This window comes from Populus trichocarpa, chromosome 7 (genome assembly GCF_000002775.5).
Source record: "Populus trichocarpa isolate Nisqually-1 chromosome 7, P.trichocarpa_v4.1, whole genome shotgun sequence".
Classification (NCBI taxonomy): Eukaryota; Viridiplantae; Streptophyta; class Magnoliopsida; order Malpighiales; family Salicaceae; genus Populus; species Populus trichocarpa.
This window is the reverse complement of record NC_037291.2, coordinates 9,329,685-9,353,766: the sequence shown is the minus strand read 5'-3', so window position 1 is coordinate 9,353,766 and position 24,082 is coordinate 9,329,685. Positions and strand designations below refer to the sequence as shown.

The following is a 24,082-nucleotide window of genomic DNA, read 5'->3' as shown; positions in this document are numbered from 1 at the left end:
GAATATTTAATTATTTATTTATGGGGACTAATAGATTAGGGTTAAACAAATATAAGGACTAAGCTATAATTAACTCAATTAATTTCGTGGAGAACTAGAAAACCTAAATTTATTTGTCTATAATAATAATAATGATGATGATGGCGGCAAATATTAATATAGTGAAATAATATACTTTTTAAAAATTAATTTTTAATATTATTATATTAAAATAATATAAAAAAATTATTTTTTAAAATATTTTTGCATCGTAAACGTAAAATTAAAGAAACTGTTACTAACTCAAAAAAAGCCCCAAACTCTCTCTATCTCTCTCTCTCTACACCGCCACACCGCCTCTCTCTCTCTCTCTCTCTAAAGCCTCCCCAAAATTCCCAAATGCACGACCACAGCACTCTTCACTATCCTCCTCCGATACCGTAGCACCCCTATCGCCGGAACCCTAACGGCACTCGCCCGCCGGCAAATATGCGGCGAGAATTTTTCGTTGGACGTCCTTCTTTGTTGGACTCGATTCGAATTCTCCATTCCAATTGGCTCCCTTGCTCCTCCTTTTCAAATTTTAGGGTTTTTTCGTGATCAATAACCACACCGCTAAGAAGAACTAGAGCGACACAAGTAACCGCCTATGGCTCCGGGGCGTAAAAAGGGAGCGAATAAGAAGAAACTTCAGTTGCGTTTGGGTGATCTTGTTCTTGCTAAAGTCAAGGGTTACCCTTCTTGGCCTGCCAAGGTTTTTCCCCCTAATTTTCGATTCATTTTTTTTTTTTAACTTCACTATCTGTAAATATATTATATAGTTAATCTTATGAATTTGATTCATTCTTTCTTCAGTTTTTTATCTTTTCGAATTAGTTTCGTGGGTTTTAGTGATGGGTTTTGAAGATTGGTGGGTTCAGTTTATTTTGTTATGTGAATCAATTTGTTTTTCGTGGTGGGTTTTGCCATTTTAGTAAGTCGTAAGTAATTACAATTTAAAGATGGGCTCAAATATTGGTGAAGGGGGTTATTTTTGTTGCTTTAATGATTTTAGTTTAACTTGATTTGGTTCTTTCTGTTGAGCTCTTAAGTTTTCATGCTTGTATGTGTATACTTATACTTTAATTCTTTCTTGTAATTTGATTAGTTTTGAGGGCATGAAAATTAGGATCAATTGATTCACGGGTTGGTATATATGTGTGCATTTGATTAGATGATGATGGTATAATGGTTTTTTTCTGTGTTATTTTTTTGTGGGTTTTAAAGTAAGGCTCAGTTGGCTTTGATTTGTGTCTTGGTTAATTTTGGTAGTAAATATGTTGTCCCCCTTATATTTGCTTCTTAGCTATTCTCTTTTAAGTGTTTATACTGTTGTTAGGTTGTTTTTGTTCTTTGGTAATTGATTGATTGTTGCTGTAATTTTTGTGGGTTGTGGTAATGAAGATGTTGGTATTAACTGGGTGAAGGCTTCTTCCTGCAACGGTTGTGATTTATTTTGTTGAGCTTTTGACAGTTTGTCATTTTGGTTGTGTTTGAGCGATTTCATGGGTTTTTGAATTTCAGATTAGCCGGCCTGAAGATTGGAAGCGAGTCGCTGATGCTAAGAAAGTTTTTGTCTATTTTTTTGGAACTCAAGAAATGTAAGTTTCTTTATGCATTTCTTGTTCAAAATTTGTTCATGCATGGTGAAGGGTTGAGAATGTGGTTATCTTAGTGAGTAAACTGTGCAATAATATGGGCCTTTATATTTCAAGATACGTAGAGTACACAACCTGTGTGGTATTTCTCAGAAACATGGAATTGACAGTTTTCTTCCTTCTAAACCATTTTGGTGTGATTAATAACTGATAGTTTGAGGTCTTTGAAAATGAGAATTTGGGACTGACTGTTGGTATTATTACTACACAACCTGGGAAGCTTGTCTTCAACTAAGAAATGCTTAGTTGAGTACTATTTTGGAGTATGATTTAACATCTAGACCTATTGTAGCTTGTCTTCAACTCTTTGCTCTAATGTAGTAAATACCAGCTATTGAGAAATGAAGGAAAGTAATGACTAGGTTTTTGGATGGGATGGCAATAAAATTTGCTATGTTTATTTGCCACCACACTTGACTTGATTGAGCCAGAGACTTGATTGTGTGCATGGATTAAGTTAGTTGCAACTTGTATTAGAGCTTATTTCTTCCCATTTCTTGTTTTTCCTCTTGCAGTGCTTTTGTTGCCCCTTCTGATATTCAGGTATTCACAAATGAAGTGAAGAATAAATTGTCAGCTCGGTGTCAGAGTAAGAAAGATAGGTTCTTTTCCCAAGCTGTGAAGGAAATCTGTGCAGCTTTTGAAGAGTTGCAGAAGGGAAAGTCAAGTGGATTGGGAGATAATACTGATAGATCAGCACTAGGATCTGAGGGTCAATCTGTTGACTCAATGGAAGAGGATGGGGCAGGGGATGACTTAAATGAGGGGATGGGTAAAGTTGGACAAAGTGGAGTGATGTGGGATTCAGGACGTGAATTTAGTTCTAAGTTAGAGCATTGCTCCAGTAGACGAGGTGAAGCGGGCTCTGAAGGTATGAAGCCTTCTGTTTCATGTGACACTGATGACAGTTCATCCCCAGGTATTTCTTCTGAAAATAAGGTTAAAACATTTGATGGTGAACAACCACAAGAGGTATTATCTGCTTCCAGTTTGGATAATGTTTCCTTTGTAAAGGATGAAGCCTCTTGTAATGGAAATCTGGATGTTAATTGCATGAATAACCTGTGTAATGGTGAGGAGGCAAGGACAAATCCTCATGAGTCTAAGACAGTGGTTTCTGGGGCAGACAGAAAATTGGAATGTGATTCTAGGGAGCAAGTGAAAGGTGGAGAAAAAGGCAAGCATGCTAGTGGCAGAATAAGAGATTCCCCCCCAGGTCCTCCTAAATCAGATTCAGGAGCCAATGGTGGTAGAAAAGCAGAACTATCAGAAGCCAAAAAGGATACTATTATGGTGTTCAATGATATACACGAAAATAAGGTCTTTCAAAAGAAAAGGCGTGCCCAACCTGAACATGGAAAATCTGAGCTTGAAACGACTGAAACTACAAATCCTGCTAAGAAATTAAAGCGTGTAGACATGGAAGATGATGTTACCAAGGGACCCCTCTTAGAAAACATGAGTATTTCACCAAGCTTGAATGTAGTCGATGACAAAGCAGTCAAACAGCCTGTGGCACATGGGAAAAGAGAAATCCTTTTGGCATTAAGAGCCCAAAGTGGTAAAGTTAAATCTGATGCTTTTGCCCAAATAGGTAAAGTGAAATCTAATCTTTCTTCTCAATTAGGTAAGTTTAAACCTGGTACATCTGCCAAGACGAGTAAAGTTGATTGTGATGCATCTGCCCAGACAGTTAAAGTCAAAAGTGATCCTCCTGCACAATGGGGTAACACTAATACTGATGCATCTGCACAAATAAGCAAAGTTAAACTTGATGCATCTGCTGAAATTGGCAAAGCTAAACCTGATGCTTCTGATCCAATGAGTAAAGTTAAATCCGATGTTTCAAATGATGAAACTGTGCTGCCTGTATTAAAACGACGTAAACGGGCAATGGAGGCGATGTGTGACGCTGCTGCTCTCAATTCCGATGACAGAATGGAGAAAAATGCTCTTGAGCTAAATAGTGATTTAGCTTCTATCAATACGAGAGTTTCTGTCACCCAACAGCCCAAAAGGCGAAGAGCTGTTTGCCTTTATGATGGCGACAATGAAGATGAAGAACCCAAAACTCCTGTTCATGGAGGAGCTGACAAAAATGTCAGAGCACATGTGTCTGTTTCAGACACTTCCAAGAGAACTAATGTGCACGTTGAAAGTTCTGTTAATCAAGAACACAGAAGTTCTATTAATGCTCAGACAAGTTTGAGGGATTCTACTGGATTAGAGAATAGCCATTCCAAGGAATCATCTTTGCTGATGCAGAACTATCCTCTTTCACCTAGCTGTCCAAAAACTGCAAAGAGGAATGATATTCGTGTCTCTCCAAGTCCTGGCAAATCAGAGTCCGAGCAGATACTGACCAAGGAGGCCAAACCAATCATAACTACCCCTAAGAGGTCTCCTCATCTGCTTCCTGCCACCAAACCAGTTGTGGAACAGCATAAAGCTACCAAGCCCTCCATTAAAGTTTCCACACTGGGCATTCAAAAGAGGGCCCAGGCTGGACCTGGCAAGGTTTCAGGTCCTGTTTTGGATAGTTCAAACACCTCTCAAAATCATGTGCCAAGTCAAAAAAGTAGAGCAGCTTTTTCTGGGGATTGGCCAAAAAGTACTCCTAAAGCAACTTCACAAATGAGTGATCCTACTGTTCCAATGTGTGCTCCATCAGAGTATGATTCTTTTCCTGTTGAAATGTATCTATTTTTACTACATTTTTTGATTCATTTTATAGAGATATTTTCTTGCATAATTGCAGACTGGAAGTTGGTATGGATGATAGAAGCAGCTTTTTGGTCGATTCTAAGACTCTAGATTCTGTTACATCTATGAAACATCTCATTGCTGCTGCTCAAGCAAAAAGGAGACAAGCTCACTCACAACCTTTTCCTCATGGAAACCCTGCTTTTATAGCTCTTAACGATGCTCAGGGAAGGAGCCCAAGCTCCTCACCGGGCCAAAATTTTTTATCTGGTACTAGCAATGCTGTACAGGCAGATATGCAAGGCTTCTATCATAATACAAATTTAGTTTCTCCATCTTCACATGGTCACCAATCAGCGTCACACAGCCAAGTGGAAGCTGAAGAAATTGAGGAGCAAAGAGTTAGTTCAGGACAGAGGGCTGCTGGAGGTTCATTGAGTGGTGGTACTGAAGCTGCTGTGGCTCGTGATGCTTTTGAAGGGATGATAGAGACTTTATCAAGGACAAAAGAAAGTATTGGACGTGCAACTCGCCTTGCCATTGATTGTGCCAAGTATGGCATTGCAAATGAGGTGGTTTGTTATCCTTCCTTTTATTCTGTTATTTTTCTTGATTGGTTCTCAGAAAAAGAAGAGTCGGTTATTTAAGCTCCATGATTCTTGCTCTTAGTTGTCTTTTCCTCGAAATGTTATTTCCATTGCATATGCTTGTAGTTTTATTCATCTCTCTGCAAGAAGGCTGCTTAATATTTTCTTTTCTTTGAGCAAAAAGACTGCTAGATAAATTTGCCTCCCCTTATATATGGGAATTGTTATGGTTGGGATACAGTTATCCTTTATGGTATTCTTTACATTGCAGTCAGGGGTTCTTAGATGCCCTCTGTATAAAATGAGTTAAAAATTGTCAGGACAGTTATAAAATAAGTTAAACTTAATTCATTTTTTTTTTGATTGACTGATTCTTTGAAAATTAAAAAGCAATCATACCCTTCTTTTGTTTTTATATAAGTAGTTCGTAATGGATTTTTCATTTCCTCATTTTTTGAAGTTTACTTTTTTTCTATCATGATTTTCCTAGGCTCATGATGTTGTTGTTCTCTTGCCAAAGTTTAATTGAATCAGCTATGGAAGGGTTCCATGATTTGGTGCTGAACAAGCTAAAATGGTTTTGCAGGTTGTAGAACTTCTAATCCGAAAATTGGAAAGTGAGCCTAGTTTCCACCGCAAAGTGGACTTATTTTTTCTTGTAGATTCCATCACCCAGTGTTCACATAATCAAAAAGGTTGCTTTCTCCTGCTCAACAAGGACTCTATCAATCTTGCTCTTTCAACCCTTGTATATATTAGAGGATCAAAGAATGTCATTCATTCTGTATCAACAATAATGACAGTTGCCGTGGTTATGTTTCTGATTTTTTTCCTTCATTCAGGTATCGCTGGAGCTTTGTATGTCCCTACGGTGCAAGCAGCCTTACCACGCCTTGTTGGTGCTGCTGCTCCACCAGGAGCCAGTGCTCGGGAAAATCGTCGTCAGTGTTTAAAGGTTATTTTCCTTTTTATGTCACCATAGAGCTGGTTTGTTTTCATTAGAATAAAAGTTGATCTATTGTTGCTGTCAGGTTTTAAGGTTGTGGCTTGAGAGGAAAATCTTTCCAGAATCTGTTTTGAGGCACTATATAGATGGTATTGGAGGTTCAAATGATGATGCCTCTGCTGGATTTTCCCTTCGACGTCCATCCCAATCTGAGCGAGCTATAGATGATCCAATCAGGGAAATGGAAGGCATGCATGTAGATGAATATGGCAGGTGTGTTTTCTTCCATTTTTATTAATTTTGTTAGTGGCATATTTCTTGTCCCTTGAGGAACCGTTTGCATGGTCCTACACTGTCATGGAAATTTGATACAGGTATGGTCCATGACATGGTTATATTAAAGAAATAGTTTTAGAATTGGAACATAACATTGGAATCGACTATTTCTGTTGGAAAATGTAATATGCACAAATGCATGTGAATGTTAACACAATTATTGCCTAGGGAATTGAACCGGATCCTAGATATGTGATCCGCAGTGTGCCACTTTATGATAAAAAAACATAGGGAGCCATATATTTTCATGCATTTCTGCTTTATTTTTTTTCCTTACAGAAAGGACTGTATTTATAGAACAGATGCTAAGCATTTGCAAAAAAAAGAAGGGGGGGGGGGGGTTCTAGAATAACTGTCAATCATAGGTTAGTCTTTGCACAATACCATGTTGAGTACTATTGGAGAGTGGAAGCATGTGTTTCCACTTGTGTTCTTTGAATTATATGGCAGTCTTCTTGGAGGCTTTTAGAGGTGATACATTTGATTGGACTCTTCCTCTTTTATCCCAATGCTTCAAGGGTTATACTTTGCTGTCATGTGTTAGATCCATTTCCAATTTGTGGTTTTGGGTTTGATAAGTTGCCTTCTGCTTGTCCCTATTGCTATTATTTATGAAAATTGTAAATTTGACCATAAATCAGCTTTGTTTTTTTTGTAACTTCACAAAAGAAGGGCAAGTATGATTGCCACAAGTATAAATGAACCACAAGCACAAAATTGACTGAACTTATAACTTTTCACTTAAAACTGAAGTTGATACTCTTAAAGAAATTAAATAATCCTGGAGTATGAGGTGATGTAGCAGATGTTAAGGTGCTAGATGTCATTCCTAGGTAGTTTTGTATGATTTTGAATACGCATGAGCTTTTGCTCTTTATTTTTCTTTGCTGAAGTCATCTTATTATGTTATGAAACCTTCTGTTATTATCAGCGCAAATTTGTTTAAACTCTCGTGTTTCCATATGGCTTGCCATATTACATGCATTTCTTTGGTCAATAGAGTTTTATTTTTAGATGAAATTTGATTTTGATCAATGGAGAATTTCTTTAAATTTGGGTATTGACTTTAAGATCCATATTGGTTTTCTTGGCTTTGGTACCAGTAATGCCACATTTCAGTTGCCTGGGCTTTTATCTTCTCATGTGTTCGAGGATGATGATGATGATGATGACTTTCCGAGCAGTCCTTTTAAGGAAGTTAATGTTGTGTTAGGAGTTACAGAATCAACCCATGCTCTAGGAGAGAGAGAAACATTTACTGCGACTGCAAGTGACAGGCGCCATTGCATCTTAGAGGATGTGGATGTTGAACTTGAAATGGAAGATGTGTCTGGACACCCAAAGGATGAAAGACCCTCATCCATAGGTGTTTTTTTTGAAATGGAAGCACAGCAGCATTACTCAGATAGGTTACCAGAACCAGCATTAAATGATTCTGTCCATTTGTTGCCTCTACCAGATGGTTCTCCACCACCGCCTCCTGATTCTCCTCCTCCACCTCCGCCTTTGCCTTCCTCTCCACCGCCGCCGCCGCCACCACCACCTCCACCACTTCCACCTCAACTCTCAACATCTTTGTCACCGCCGCCTCCACCTCCACCTCCACCTCCACCTCTTCCGTCACAACCACCACCTCCTCTCCCCCCTGTGCCACCTTCAGCTCCTCTGCCTACTGTGGTACCACAACCATCTGTACCAACTCAATCTTCGTTACTAGCAAAACCAATACGACCATCTCAGTCATCTGTACAGTCCTCTCCTCATTTGGCATATCAATCAGCTGTACCTCATGAATACTGTACTACACCCAATGTATGTATTTTGGCTGTCCATTTACTTACATGCGAATGTGTTAGTTTGTTTATTGTGACCTAAAATTTCTGTTCACAGAGTAATCAAATTGTCCAAATGGCTGGAAGTACTCCTCATGGGAATCACATGTTCTTAAATCCTCAAGCTCCTCAACAAAACCCACATTTTCAGCCAGTTAATGCACCTTTTGCACAAAGACCGCTGCATTCAAACCTACCACAAAATGCATCAGGTCACTTCTCATTCACGACGCCTCCAATTCAGCAGCTTCCTTATCCCCGTCCATACTCTATGCCATCACATCCAGATGGTCGGCCACGATTTTCCACTGATGAACAGTGGAGGATGCCTTCAAGCGAATATCCAGATAATCATCCTGGTGCATGGATGGGTGGAAGAAATCCATCTTATGCAGGCCCTTCTTTTGGCCAGGAAGGTATGTGCAACTGTGTCCCTGTAATTATAGAACACTTGATCTTGTATTTTTAAATCCTCTTGCTACCTGTGCTCGCGTGCATATGTATTGCTTAGACCTTGATCTTTTTTAGTTTTTTTAAAATAAAATTTAATCAGACAGGAAAGTTACCAATTCATATTTTCTCTGTAATTATACTGAACAGCCTGCACAATCCATTCATGCTCTTATCTGGGTGGGATTGAATGATTATGGTTTGAGGAGGTTATTGTGGATGCTAAACCATATTACAATTGATGAATCAATATTTTATTTTAAAAAGCAAATTAACTTCTTGAAACCTATAATTATGAGAGACAAAATGATAACTTACCGTATACTGTTTCTCTCTCTTTTTAATTCATTATTTTATCTTTAATGCACAATGTCTCTTAATGTAATGATCTTGTATCATTATTTACCATTAATGCTATAGATATCATACTATATATTGAGTTTGCACGTGCTTACTTAAAAAAAAGAAAAGAAAAGAAGAAGAAGAAGAAGAAGTGATGGCAGATGCTTGCTTTCCATCTTTGCTCATGTAGGTTACTTTTCTATGTTGCTTCCCATATTAGTGATTCTTTTGGAGTAACCTTTTTGATTGGATGCTTGATTAAGCGTTCAAGTTATCATTCACTAAGATTTGTGGTCTGGAGAGAAAACATAGTTGTAAGGAAGCTTGATTGATTACATGTTATGAATTTTTTTTTACTAATTTAATTTAGTTTTGTCTTCGCTTTAAAACTTGACACCTAAAGTTCACAATCAGTGCTTTGCAGAGCGAGGATGCAAAATGCTTTTACTAGTTTCTAGCTTGTGCACATTATATGTATTTAAAGTTGTTTGCCATGCTTATGTGCAAGCATTGCAACTGAACCCGGGAGCTTGTTTATTTCTCATTTGGCATGTTTATGCATGTCCTGCAATGTGAGTTTAGGGAAGTTTGTTTTATTTTCTGTGTTTGCTTTGGGATGTACTTTTTCTTTGATACACAGGCTAATAGATCATAAAATTTTTTCCTTGGCAGGTCACTTTCGGCCACCACCTCCAAATAATATGGGTTTTCAGGTTGCTCCCTCCAACAAGGTACCTGCTGGAGCTTCCATTCCAGGTGAGCTTGCTTTGTAAAAGATGGTCTCATTTTGCTCATAAGGGACTTTTGTAGTACTTGAGTAAATTGACCTCCAATTTGAATCTAATAATTGATTTCTAATGCTGTATTGTTTTAGGTCATGGTGTTACACAGATGTTGCCATGTAGACCAGACATGCCTGCCCTTAACTGCTGGAGGCCAGCATAATAAAGAGCCTGAGGGCATCTTAAGTTTTTGAGTAAGTTTATGTTCCTTCTCATTTGTGTTTTTTGGCTAAATTTCTGAAAAATGTTTATGGTCCTCATAAATTTGCATTCCACTTCATTTCAAGAACAGGTCCTCAGATATTTTGCCATAATTTCTGTCACTTATTGTGATAATTGAACCGAAGTGGCATCAACATTAGCGAATCATCTGTCATGTTTGGTGTGATTATAAGTTGAAGTTTATCCTGTATTTAAAGGGTTTCAAATTCATTTCTTTCCTATAATTTCTCACTAAACTTCTAGTAAAATGTTTTTGATTGATCTAGGGACTGCAATTATTATGATAGTTTAGTGAAGCTTAGTACATCTCTCTCTCTCTACATATATATATATATATGATGGGAGGATAAATCTGTGGTTAACTTTTCCAGCTCTGTGATCCTGAAATGAGAAAGTGCGCTTGCGTTATCATGCACCTCAAGGAAGGTTCCCATTTTGGACAAAATACAACTACCTCTTGAAGGCAGTGTTTGAACCTTGTGGAGACTCTTGGCAGGGCTCTGTATAGTGTAATTTCCTGACAAATGTATCCCAGGAACATCTGCTTCTGAGTGTAGGGCCGTGTTTCTTACTTGGTTAGTACATCTGTTTCTTAACTCTTGTAATTACACTAATGTTAGTATATATAGAGATTTTCTAAACCACAAGTTTGACAAGTGGTGAATTGATTGATTCTTCTAATGCATAACTTTTTTATCTTGTTTTTCTTCTCTATATAATATTTTGTTCTGCAAGGTTCATTAATAATACAGCAAATGCATTCACTTTCATTTCCATCTTCCATCTGTGGGGGGCATGCATGGTTCAATCAGAGAACTGGATGCTTAACTGAATGCCTTTTGGTGCGTTGTGTCGCTCATAGAGCTTTTTATTTAGTGAATGTTGGTCTATCATCTACCCATGGCCTTAAGCTTGGGAGAATAATAGACTTATGTAGGACAATTTGGAAGTCCATTTGGTTTCCAAGGCAGTCAAACAGGGCTTCTTTGGTCAATTTTTGATGATGACAAAGAAATTTGATTTGGTTGGGTGTTTCCTTTTATTTTGGAGGAATTGGGACATGGCTGTAAATGAGTGGCTGGGTTATGTTTTTCATGAATTGACCTCTAGATTATTCCTTTTTGTTTTTTATTTTGGTTTGGTTATATTATGTAAATAATTTAACTTACAATTGAAAAAAAATTGTATGATGTGGTGGCAGCATGAAAGTTGCAGGAATCCCTTTTCCCTTTCTACTTTTGTTTCATAGGTGAACTTTTAACCCCCTTTTAATCATAAGTGTCAGCTCCTTTGTTATTTGAGTCCTGCTATAAAAGAAATTTCCATTTAGTTCTATAAGCACCATACTGTTGAAAGGCATTCCAGCTTCAGAGGCAGGTGAGCCTGGAAACCTTAGAGATTCAAAATTCTTTCATGTTTGATAATCAAGTACTCAAATTTCAAGTTTCGCATCTAAAATCAGCAACTTAAATTTGGTCTAGTTGTTAATTAGCTAAATTCATATGTGGGCTATATCTACTGATGTGAATACTTATGTGTAAACAAACTGATGCGGTATTCACATCAACCAAGTAAAAAATCGAGTGTTGCATTATCTTGAAAAGATTTAGAGATAAAAAATTATGAATAACCAAAAAGAAATGAGATCCCAATATAACACAACGAAGGGAGTAGATTAACACAATGAAGGGAGTAGATTGAAATTGATGCATGGATCATAGCATGAAAATTATGATCTTAAATTTAAACTAACAGACTAACAACTTGCAACATGCGAACCTGAGCTGTGTCTAGTACTTTATCATACTTTTTACCCTTAAATCTCTCAGATTTTTTTTAAATTTTTTCCCAGATTCTCTGTTGCTTAACTTCTCTTCAACTCTCTTAAGACCTGACTGCTTCGTGAGGCTTTTGATCAGTGATATCTCTCTCCTCATGTCTTCAATTTTAGTTCATAATCCAATGGTTTGAATAGTGAATGAAAATTGGAATGGAATACAGACATGGTTTTACTGTGGTTCAAAATTAGCCATTGAATATTAGGGTGAGCTTCCTTGGTTGGTGTTCCATGAACAGATAATTCTTTTTTTTTTTTTTATTTTGCTTTGTGGATCAACAGATGTCGAAGATCATTCTACTAGCAACACATTTCTCTTCTATTGTGTTTCTTTCCCTCAATTTCACAGACTTCATATCTTGTGCAATGCCTGTATTTCTATCTTTTCTTGGGAGACTGATTTGGTTATTGGAACTTGCTGTTTTCTGTTCATATTCTTAATTCTTTTTTCTTCTCCCTTGGGTCTTATATTAGATTCTGGACTTTAGAGGGGTAAATTTTCTTGTAGCTCGCTTTTTTTTAATCCTGCCAGGCCTTCACCTCCTACTTGTTTCCTCTTGGTCATTATATGTGGAAAGCTGAGTTTCCATCTCAGATTCAAGCTTTTATCTGGAGAGGTTTTCTCAACAAAATTAAAACTAATGATTTAAGGCCAGCTAGGAAGGCCCGCTGTTACTCTTTCTCCTGATATATGTGTTATGGGTGATGGTGGTGGGGAGACTGTTAGCCGCTTCTTCTTTGTCATTCATAGGGGATAGGTGAGGTAGTTTCTTTGGGATTTGTAGGAGACTACGGGTAGTTTCGGGCTCAATGGATGACATTTCTTCTTGATGTTCCTAGAAGGGTTTGCTAAGAACAATGACAGCAAGATCCTTTGCAATCATGCTATTTGTCTGTGGGGTGTGTTATATGGCAGGAGCGGGATGCAATCTTTAGCGACCACTAATTTTGGAGCAGATCTTGCATGGTGAATAGTTCTTTTAGCTTCATTACACTCTTCTGCTCATAGACTCTTTAAGGGAGTCACTAACTGATATCCAAGGAGACTGGAAAGCTCTAGTGTTGCTGAGTTTAGTTAGCTTCTAGTCTCTCGTTCTCTCCACCTTCTGGAAGGTGCCTCATCTTCCTTTTTATAAACCTCTTCTTTTATCCAAAACAAACAACAATATATTTTCTTTGCTGATTGATTTAACTGTATGTTAATTTATGATAGATTTAGAATCACTTCTTTGATGTCTTGTTTGGTTGCTTAGAGAATTTGTGGAAACTGACCTACTGAAAAGTGTACGTAGAAAACCTTTTAACACTGGGTGATTAGAAATTGTGGTGGTTACAGCTGTGCTCTCCAGAATCAGAGAGTACTGATGGTTTCTTTGGTTGTCATTTATAATCTTAGGTTGTCAAGAAATGTACTCCTTTTAGAATTCACATAATTAGTAAATGGCATTCGCTCCATCTCAGATTCATGCACAGTCAATATATGCAATGTATGCATCTTGACAAGTGACATCTAACTAAGGTTGAGAACTAAATTTGGACTATTTGATTTGCGAGGCTTAATGACTTTATGTGTTGCTTTTTTTTTTTTTGTGGAGGTAGGCGGATTTGACTATAGACCTATATGTAACTCTGCCCCTACGTTTGACTACCAGTTTGAGCATGATTCTTAAACTCAGTTCTGATTTTGTGCATAGAAGCTGCCTGCTGCAAGTTTTCTTGGTAAAGGTGGTGAGTTTCTGCTGTCATTATGGATGCCTCAAATTATCTGTAAATCTTTATTCTTGCAGAAGTGGCTAGAAGTTATGGGCCTCTACCTCTTCTTGATCATGTATATTATAGGACGTTCTCAAGGTCTTTTTGGATCTATGCTCACCCCTGTTCATTTGAATTTTATGTTACTTTTAGCTGGGTGGCTTTAACAACCGAGCTACTCTAGGTCTGTTGACTCTTTTCTTCTGGAATTCCGGGTTAGAGAAAATGTTGCGGACTCTTTCATGCATGTTAATCCAATCTTAGCACCTATTTAACAGCATCACTTGAATGTTGCCATTTATTTTCAAAAATAATTTCACAAAATCTTGCACATTCAGAGTTTGATTTTGTCAGGTGAGATTCCTGTGGAGACCTAGAAGTTAGAAATCATAAGAAGGAATTGGCATTTGCTTTCTTCTTGAAATTGTTCATTTTATTTGTAAATAATTCTTGTTTATCTTTACTTAAGATATTCTGAAAGCTCCCTTGACTCTTAAAAAAGATGCCACAGGTTTCTTTTAGCAAAATTAGCAGTCCCCATTCTAGCCATTATTTTAGATGTTTTTTTTGTAACTATGGGTACACATTTCAAAATGATTCTCATGGATGTTACAAGAAAGAAGGAAAGAGTTGATACCGTGACTGCTTTGTCTCTTTGCTGCCTTCTTTTCTTCTTGATTTTGTAATTGGAATCCTCATAATGCCTCATAAGGCTTGGACTCCTTCTGGCTTTCTGCTGCTGGTGAAGGGGATTAGTCCTCCGAGCATAAAGCCTATCTGTAATCTATATCATGCAGTATAATTTATCATGATTGTTTCAGGGGCTGTTCAGTGTTAGAATTAAATGATAACTGCAAATTGTACTGTTTCAGGTTGAGGCAAAAAATTAAGGTGCATCTGCTGTCATTCATGACTTACTCATTTTGGGGAATAAAGATCAAGCTATATCTGGTAGAGAACTTCTGCAAAATCTGAGGTAAATATTTGACGTAGACTCTCAAAGCCTACAATGCTCATAATTTTGAAATTTTTAGGTAGGGATAGTTTTTCCGCCAAGTATCTTTCTTAAAATAGTAGAAGTGTTCAACAAATGCTTCAATTTTTTTTTTTGAAGAAATAGCTTATTAGTTTACAGTGGTTATTTCCATATGTGAATATATTTATGACCCTTACATGCTGTATCATCATCACATTGTGAACAGTTGATCATCTTGAGAATTCAATTCATTTTTTGTTACAATCATTTATTTCTAGTTATAGTACTTTTTCACCGTGATTGTCTGCTATTAGTTGTTTTCTATGCTTGCTTACTATCTCTCACCACCAGTTATGAACATCAATATTACTACATATGCCCCCAACGAATTGCTGCAATTGCCAAAATTCACTCTTTACAATTAGAACGTTGAACTCATATTAGGTCATTTCCACGAGTTTGGAAAAGTAATGTGATTTTTGGCTATATTTTAAGGGTAATCCCAATTTTGCAGTATGGAAGAGTAATGTGAACCTGATCTTTTCTTTATTATATTCAAGGGTGATCCCTATTTTGCAGATTTTTAATATATGCTTGAAGTTTGATTGTTAGGGATTGACAAAAAAAATAAAATGAAAATAACAGAGAGAGAGAGCTGAAATGCAAAGTAAAATGAGGAATAAGTAAAATTTAGTAGCTTGATAGGTTTGTAGAGATGTTTATTTGTTAGCTGGTGAAGGTCACAACTGGTAGTGCCATGATTTCCATGTTAAGATTCATGTTGCGAAATAGAAAGTGGTATATAAAGTTGATTACAAGATACTGTTATGATTGCTAGAATGAATGGATCTAATCAGCATATTGTTGAAGATGGAGAATTCTTCTTGGAGATACAGTGAACATCAAGTTTCTCTCCGTGAAAGTCTGGGACATAGTCATGGATGCCTGTAATATTGTATAAGCTAATGTGCGAAACAAAAAAAATAAAATGAGAACCATTCTGGGACTTTCATGGTGTTAGGTTCTGTTGGATGGGGGAATAGTAGGATAGTTGATTTGGTGGTGAGTATGATACAATTGTAATGTATTATGGATGTATGCGGTAGAGAGATTCTGGAACAGCATCTACCGGTGGAGAATCTTGAATTTATGCTCAACAGTAAGGAAGTGCGTGTATATGAAGAGATTCGGATTTTAGCTTTCGTTTTTTTTCCCTTAAACTCTTGTTTATATTTCCTGCCTTTAATCCTCGGTCCCTCTGCGTCTTGGGCTTTAATATGCAAAAGAGATGGAAAATTTGAAGAACAAGTACAGGGACCAAACCTTAAAAATAGTGAGAACCTAGTTTTACCCGAATGAATATGGAATGATATAAATATTGAAAAGAGAGAGATGATGGCTGGTAACTGTTAGCTTATCTGGGTTTCGTTGTGATCTTGCTTTACCCGCAATAACTGGATTCTATTGTTTTGACAGGTAAGGAGTTAGTCTCCTTGGCCGTTGGGCAGATTGTGAGATGTAAAATTCACATGAATGTTCTAGTCCTGACAATAGAACAGGTGACTTGTAGATTTCACTTGAAGATGAAATCAAAAGAAAAAATGGATTAAAATGATCTGAACTTGCTCAAAATTCCCTTTTTAATTCGAGGTGCAGCAAATGAAGCTTATACCACAATGCTTGGTAACTGAAACAGCTGAATATGATAGCCAAGTTGTGTGTGTTAGTCATTGTTGTAGCCTTTACTGTTGCGGTCTGAAAAAATAAATTACTCTCACCTCACTACCTTTTTGTTAAGGGCTGAATGAACTTTAGTGTTATGACTTCTAGTCAAGTCAACCAAATAACACTAATCCTTGTGGGCTAATCCAAACAGGCCTATATTGCCACTGACCAATTCCATTGGCTCAAACTTTGGAGGGGAAAAGAAGCAATTATTCTGACATGACGTAGTTGCGGGGACTGTAACCCTCTTTAAGACAAGTCAATGACAAAAAGCGTGTGCTGTATTATCACATCCACTTTTCAGGTACAGAAGGGTGGATTTTGGTGCTTCTCACCAAGTTAACAAAAAAATAAAGTACAAGAGTGAGAAAATGTATCAGCAGTTTTTTTCCACATAAACTAACAAGAACCTACGATCTTTATTTGATACCCCCCCCCCTCCCCAATCTCTTTCTAGTTACCTTCAAGAGCTAGCTAGCTACTCAACAGCAGACAAAATGTTGGATCCAAAAATCGAGTAAATTGAATGTGATCTCATATACTGAACTAATCGAGCGCTGTTTTGTTTTTCCGACCAGTTGTTGGTTTTGGCAATCCATCAAAGATTGGTCTCGTTATGGTTGAAGCAGACAAGGCTTGCAAATCTGGCTTCAAACTCCACTTCGATGTTGGCCAGATGGAAGAACTAATACTGTCTTGATCATTCAAACTAGGCGTGCTTGATGACTTCCTAACCATGGGAAATCCATCAGCCACATCTCTGGGACCTGATTGTGCAGAGATCAAACCAGCTGCCTCAACATTTTTTGTGGCTCGGTTTCCTGCTTTGGGTCTGAGGGCTAAGCATTTTCCAGTGATTGTCGAGAAAGCAGCCCCGCTGTTTTCCTCTCTAATCAGCAAGTCAGAGTCGATGGAAGTGAAATCAGTTTCTGATTTCTGACGACGCCTCACCAATTTCTCAGACTCAATTTCCTTTGCATCATCAAGGAATAATTTGTTAACCAGTTCATTGTTCTCGTCAAGTAACTCATTAACCCAGCTTCTAGTTTTCCGATGGAGGCACAAAGGCGGGTGGGAAGCTGGTGATGGTTTAAGATACAGACCACCTTCCAGATGATGAGAATATCCATTCCTGTTGACTGCCATCTCAAAACCTTTAGATGTGTTCTTTTGATCTTTCGGCTTAAGCCCGTAGTAACCTTGTAAAGAGCTCATAGCTGGAGAAACCTTAAGCTGCGAAGATTTGGGATTCAAATACTGGAATGAATCAAAGACATCAGACTGCAAACCTCGTGGCGGGGTCTGTTCATAACTGCTCAGTCTGCAGAAAAAGTTCAGTGTCATAATCGGTAGATTTTAGGCTAAATTTGGGGCTGATCTCCACCCCAGAAGATTCTCATGTTGAAAAATATTGTCAGCTAATCAAAAGGAACACTGAATGCTGTAAGGTTTTAGCTTTAAGTGCATTTTCCTCTCAAATCTAAAAACCATCTAGAAAGACCAACTACACCAGTTGACTTAATCTGGAACAGGCTAGGAGCTTGGATATTAAATTACATCCTCCATTCAATTATTTTGACTTGCGCTTATTATATTTACTATACTTGCCAAAACTAAATATCTGTAATTTATCAAATGAATAAAAGTCATGGAGATGGCATATCCTTTTATCCGTAAAAATAGAATTACCATACACAACAAAAGAGACCACAGAAATCTTATTCAGTTTTACGTGAATACCGTGATAGAAAGAGAGCACCAGACTACATAACACCCTCCCTCTCATTTCTCATGAGATTCTCACATGCATTCCCTCGCTCCCCTGGATCTGACATTGGTCTATTATTTCTCCATATCCAATCCTTTGCTTTCTCCGATCTTATTTGAATTCAATTCAATTACAACACAAATTGACATCTGATATTCAACTATTTCATTGTCTTACATGGATTGGATTTAATTCAAACATGCTGCAGGGAGGAGGAAAGGGTCCGGAAATGCTTGAGAATTTCCGGTCCCCTCCCACCCCCTTCTCCCCCCCTTTCTCCCACCGGTCACTCCAGCACAGCACACACCTAGATCCTAGTCCAGCACTTCAGGCTCCTCCCAGTGCCACTTATTGCAACAAACCTGATGAGTAGAGCCCCGTCTTTTAACACGACTTCCTTTAAACGTCACAACCACCACTACCACAAGAATAAAACTCTCCTCTCTCCTACCACCCAAAATGTACATTATTGCATCGCAATCAGCATTACCACATCATGGCATGACCTTTATATCCAATTCTAGCTTTTCGCATACACCACATTTGCTGATATAAACTTCTAGGTTCTCACGTGATATCCTCTTGAACATGTGTGCTTTGAAAGTCCACATAAATCAGAGCCAATATATATATATATATAAAGGTTTCTGCCTAGTCATGGTTTCGTCCAAGCAAGGTCCTTGGAGGGTAATCTGAAAAGACCATCCTAATATTTTCATTTGTGCGTTGCAAACTATATAGCACTAAAATTCTATGAACAGATCATAAGAAGCTCGAATGAAGCTGTATAATAATAATAATAATAATAATAATAATAATAAATCAAGGTAAGTTTGACACATAGAAGCCCACATTTTTCAGCACAATAACATGATGGGGATATTCAAATGAAGCAGAAATGAAAATTCAGAACAGGCATGAGTTTAAAAGGAACGCATGAATACCGTGGAGTATCAAAACCATTTGATAAGAACAATGAGGGTGGATGTCTTCCAGGTAATGGAATCTGGAGTGACTTGAGAGCAAACATTTGAAGATCTGTAACCAAGCCATTCATCTTTTTTATGTCAGCCACCTAAAAAAATAGTCACAAACAAGAGAAGAATATCAACTGCCTTACCATCTAGTTCATAGAAGTTGTCTAAAAGCAAAAAACAATGTCACCATAAACTGCTGTGCAATTGTGATCAAGATTTTGACACCCAGAAACTCAATGTATCAATAAGTTCAATACCATCATTACAAAAAAAAAAAAAAAAAACCCGGATATCGCAAAATAAAAGAACAAAGTTTCAAAAAGATGGGCTGTTCTGGACAGAAAGGGTACAGTTTTACACTAATGAAAATGATTATTCTGCAACTCTAACCAAACAAAAATCACATGATACAAATATCAAAATGATACAGACCCACAACTACCTTTCCACAGACCCACAACTACCTTTCCTTTCCCTCCCTTTCTAATTAAATGTATAAAACCATAACTAAAAAATGTCACATTTTTAACATTACCCAATTCAAGATAAAAAGAACCCATTAATATGAGAAAGCAAAATCAATGGATTAATAAGAATTTTTTTTTACCTCCACCCCGTATTTTATTGCGACACCGGCAAGAGTATCCAGCTTGGAAACCGGGTGTTCAATAAATCCGCTGCCAACATTTGAAGAGGTAGAAGCAGACGACGTTGCTGTGGTAGTTGATGGTGGCGACGGCAGTATAATTCGACCCTTCCCTTTGCCATTAATTTCGCTCTTGTTATAATTACTATAGAATTGCAAAACTTGATCTATCTCATCGTTGTGATTATCATGATAATCATAAACGCCGCCGTTTGAAAACTGACTGTACCTGAAATTCTGATCCTGATGCAGATGGTGATGCTGACTGCCGTTACTTTCCATCTGAATCTTCATCATATTGCCCAAAAAGAATCACGACCGTAAAAACTTCGGATCAGATTTTTTGATTAATTCATTGATTCGGAGATGAGTGAATTGAATTCCATTTGAAATCAGATGAGAGAAAATTAAGAAGAAGAAAATAAAATGGGATTTTTTTTAACAGAGAGAGAGATGTAGCGAAGGGAATGCGCGTGAAAAAGAGAGGAAAGGTAGGTATGATGTGATGTGGTGTTTTTTTCCTTTTCTCCCTCGAGGTTTTTCAGGGACAGCGGAACATTATTTTCCTAGACTGGAGCTGGACTATTAAAAAGAAGAAGAAGTATGTATATATATATATATATATATATATATATATATATATATATATATATAGAGAGAGAGAGAGAGAGAGAGAGAGAGAGAGAGAGAGAGAGAGAGAGAGAGAGACACACACACACACACACACACACACACAGATACACACACACACACTTCTTCCCGCGAACCTTGAGAACAACAACATTGACTTCTCTAGGTGAACTCAAACCCTTCAAATAAAAAAAAGAGGGACGCAACCCAAGTTATTTTTGAATGCCAAGCAAACTAGAAAAGTAAACTCATGCAAGACAGACTAGATCAATCATTAGTTGCTTAATAAAATAAAGGCTTGTAAACTATGAACGAAACCAGAATGAGTAATTTAGCCTAACACACATAATAACGACAAAGAAATGGAAGAAGAATCATCTCAACACACAAAACAACCAAAAAAAGCTGAAAAGAAATGGAATTGTTTGCCCAACCCACCAAACCCGTCAATCCCAACCTCAAAACAATGTAAGGGATCTGTTATAAATCATGAAAGCCAAGAGAAAGCTACAAACACATCAAACCCAGCAGGTTTCACAGATATATAGGTCACAATTGAAAGGTAAAACATTCATCGCAAACAAAAAGATCCAGAGCTCCTCACATGTTACATGACTTGAAGAGAGCACTAAAGCTCCAAGTTCCCAACGTAATAAGCGCACGAAAATATGCATAAACAAAAGCGAAGGCAACAATGATGAAAGAGCAATGTTTTCAATTCGAAAGCATAGTCGATCAACATAGCTCCAACATTGCATGCTACATTTTGCATCTAGTTCAGCTATGACTCCTAAACATGCACTTGAGATTATTTTGAAAAGGCAATGAAATAAATTGAAGATTAACAATATTAGTTTTTTTTTATATCTAATCTCGTGAGTGATACTAGTAATATATATATGGAAGAGAGGTGACAATATGAACTGCAAAAATAATAGGGAGCAAATGATAGAAAAAATTGTTGCTTTAGAGAACTATTTTACAGTAAAATAGTAATAGTTTTTTTTTTATCAAATTTAATCCTTATTCTTTTGATTATAATTTTAACTATTAAAATCTGATTTTGCAAAATTGATTTTTCAATTAATCTTTCAATATTGTTCGAAAGTGTTATACATGAGGTAATGCAAATTGAAAAATATATAAAAAAACCATGATAATGTAACATGAGAGAATGAAATTATAGAGATTAAAAGCTTGAGGACATAAATGAAAAAAAACTACCCAATTCATATGAGCAGACTAACTACAATGACTTGTGTCTTGTTGAATAGTGAATGTTGCTACGTTGTAGGTAGGAAATCAAGTTAATTTTTAATACAAGTGAGGAAATTTCTTGCGTTATAAATGCATTTTGGGTATCATAATTGTTTTTTAAATGAGAAATAAAAAGATGTTGTTTATGCTTAATAAAATAAATTAAAAATAAAAAAAGATTTGTTAATGCTAATTAAATAATAAAACATGAATCTAACCTTCCTAGAAAAAGAAATAGATAAATTGATATGATTCATAGAAGGATTGAATAATTAAATTTGAATTTTAGCATAATGTTACATATTATTTAGTTTTATGCTATCAAATATAATTTTCAATTCGATTGTTGGATATGACTAAAATCTTATAAAGGGTTTTTAGACATATTGTTCAACATTTTTTAAAAAAATTCAGGTTAATTGGAGTTCAAGAAGGTCTTTCGATACAAGTCAACTGATGCAATATAAATTTTGTTATTTATTGTCTTTTGACTTATAGACTTCTTGTTTGGAAATGATTCTTTTCCTAATTCTATAAGGATTTTTAATGGGAAACAACATAGTTTTCAAGTGTGACAATAATTTCTTGATGTTTCAAAATCCTTTTATTACAATGATTCTTTATTTATCCTAGCTACACAATAAAACAAAGACTAATGATATTTAATGACATATTACTTTGTTTTTTTTTTTTTGCTATTTAAGTTTGTTTCATGCAGAACTATATTTATTATTTGGGTTTTGTATTATTTTTATTATTTTGGACTTGTTTTAGTTTCAGTTTGGACTTTCATTTTAATTTGGGTTCATGACAGCCTATTAGTCATTGTTTAGAGTTTATCAAGTGTTTTATGTATTAGGCTTGTGTTATTTAATTATTATCTTAGATCCATTGGTTTGTAACTGAATAAGGATTCATTAATGTTATTTAGAAGGACTATATATTGTTTTATTTGCTGCAAAATTCGGTAGCCATGATATTTTGAATAAATTTATGCTTTGTGTTATGCAACACTTTTCTCTTTGCTATGACAATGAATAAATTTGACTTATCAAAGTATAACTGACCTTGTGATGTCTTTGCATACTTCAAGTTCTTGATTCTCTACAATCAACTAGTCAAGTCTAATTTCCAGTACCTTTGGTTCTTAGGTATATGGTTATCTCTAGGTCAAGGTTTATCTATCATAAATTTGATTTTTAGCTTTTCGAGTTTGTCATCTACCTTGTTGTGGGTTTTTGGATCTTTATATCCACACTTTGGTTTTTTGATTATCTATAATCAATCTAAGTTCAATTTTCAACACCTTTGGTTCTTAGGTACAAGATTATCTTTGAGTCAATGTTTATATATCACAAACTTGATTTTTGGCTTTTTAGGTTTGTCATCTATTTAGTTGTGGGTTTCTAGATCTTTATATTCACCAGGTTTACATCATAAACGCAAATACAAATGTCTGACACCAACTATCCATTTCATTCCACATGTTTTCAATTATTTTATGTTAGAGATTAATTCTCGTTCCTAATAATAAACTGTTTTTGCTTTTATAAATGTGTCATACAAATACAACTCGTTTATATAAAATATAAAAGGAGGAAAAATAATGATAAATTATAATAATCTATCCGAAGCATTATTAAATTAAAAATACATTAAAAAAATCAATCACTATTTTAGAAAAAAAAAGTCTAACTAAATAGTTAAAAAAATAAGAGAAAGGATATTAAGTAATATCTAAATAGAAAAAAAATTATGAAAAGAAAAAAAAATTAAGGCTAGGTCCAAGTGCCTAGCCAACAATAAAAAAGCTTAGGCTCGCTTAGGCATGGAAGCCTAGGTCTATGCACTTGCCAGAGTTTTTTTGTAAAAGAGTGGACGTGTGTCATTTGCTTCAATTTCTTGTTATAATAGGGTGATAGGTCATCTTCTATTGTAGACGACATGTTGCTTGCTGGATAATTTTCTAGTCACCGCCAGTAATTGAAAAATTGAGGTTCAAGTTTTTTGGATCATGAAAAGCCATTTTCTGACTCGTTTTCATCTAAAAACACCTCAAAACATCCTCGAAATCTCAATAAACTCATTTTCAACTCTAAAACACCGTAAAATCACTCTAAAAAAATTAAATGAATATAAAACACTTTATGGAACCCAATCTACTTTTTTCGATATTGTTATAGGAAAACACTACCTCCATTAAACCCTTCTTGAAAAGACAGACTTATTAATACAAAAATTAATATTTTTGGTAGTCAAAATGTGGCTATCCAATAACTTTTTTCCTCTCTTCTCTCAACATTCATGAACTTAAATGTGAGAAAATAAAGTTTAGTACTAAAACATGAATTACAAAAATAAGAGACACCAAATGATAGAAAAACTACAACCTTAAAGACTACGATGAAGTTTTCATGACAAAATAGTAATGGGTTGTTTTTTTTTTTTTATTAAAGTTGGTCCTCATTTTTTTAATTGTTTTTTTTTACTATAATTAAAGTACAATTCTGCAAAATTGTTTCTCAATTAATCTTTGAATATTGTTCAAAACTTTGTATAAGCAAGGTAATGTAGATTGGAATATATAAATGTAAACAAAAAAACCATTTTACTATGATATAGGGGGATGAAATTGCAA

The 24,082-nt window shown here is 36.0% G+C and overlaps 2 protein-coding genes across 15 annotated transcripts; one reads left to right on the top strand and one right to left on the bottom strand.

Annotated features, from left to right (window-relative positions):
* Window positions 1-286: 286 nt before the first annotated feature.
* LOC7456313 (ENHANCER OF AG-4 protein 2) lies at window positions 287-17,653 on the top strand. 14 transcript variants are annotated; one of them, XM_052454503.1, is made up of 15 exons: window positions 287-733; window positions 1,543-1,619; window positions 2,192-4,348; window positions 4,435-4,954; window positions 5,553-5,661; window positions 5,809-5,921; window positions 5,998-6,185; window positions 7,352-8,060; window positions 8,139-8,496; window positions 9,545-9,628; window positions 9,747-9,848; window positions 10,248-10,451; window positions 13,313-13,441; window positions 14,338-14,441; window positions 16,745-17,653. In XM_052454503.1, exons 1-11 carry the CDS (start codon window positions 629-631, stop codon window positions 9,815-9,817), a joined length of 4,491 nt encoding a protein of 1,496 aa, XP_052310463.1. In that variant the 5' UTR covers window positions 287-628; the 3' UTR covers window positions 9,818-9,848; window positions 10,248-10,451; window positions 13,313-13,441; window positions 14,338-14,441; window positions 16,745-17,653. The 14 variants fall into 14 exon arrangements, with proteins under 14 accessions (XP_052310463.1, XP_052310466.1, XP_052310468.1 ...); XM_052454506.1 differs by having other exon boundaries at window positions 16,471-17,653; XM_052454508.1 differs by lacking the exon at window positions 16,745-17,653 and adding an exon at window positions 16,318-16,457.
* Window positions 16,430-20,153, bottom strand: LOC7456314 (uncharacterized). Its single transcript, XM_024605395.2, has 3 exons — window positions 19,519-20,153; window positions 18,879-19,009; window positions 16,430-17,487 (listed from the first exon to the last, which is right to left on the bottom strand). The coding sequence occupies exons 1-3, from the start codon at window positions 19,852-19,854 to the stop codon at window positions 16,713-16,715; spliced, it is 1,242 nt and encodes a 413-aa protein (XP_024461163.1). The 5' UTR covers window positions 19,855-20,153; the 3' UTR covers window positions 16,430-16,712.
* Between the last annotated feature and the right edge of the window lie 3,929 nt (window positions 20,154-24,082).

Bases quoted from the DNA above. Each gene is read 5' to 3' on its own strand.
- LOC7456313 (XM_052454514.1), top strand. From the start codon at position 629: ATGGCTCCGGGGCGTAAAAAGGGAGCGAATAAGAAGAAACTTCAGTTG. The intron at 1,620-2,191 runs GTAAGTTTCTTT...TTCCTCTTGCAG, and splicing joins TTTTTTGGAACTCAAGAAAT to TGCTTTTGTTGCCCCTTCTG. The intron at 8,497-9,544 runs GTATGTGCAACT...TTTCCTTGGCAG, and splicing joins CCCTTCTTTTGGCCAGGAAG to GTCACTTTCGGCCACCACCT.
- LOC7456314 (XM_024605395.2), bottom strand. From the start codon at position 19,854: ATGATGAAGATTCAGATGGAAAGTAACGGCAGTCAGCATCACCATCTG. The intron at 19,010-19,518 runs GTAAAAAAAAAT...CTATTTTTTTAG, and splicing joins CAATAAAATACGGGGTGGAG to GTGGCTGACATAAAAAAGAT. The intron at 17,488-18,878 runs GTATTCATGCGT...CTTTTTCTGCAG, and splicing joins AATGGTTTTGATACTCCACG to ACTGAGCAGTTATGAACAGA.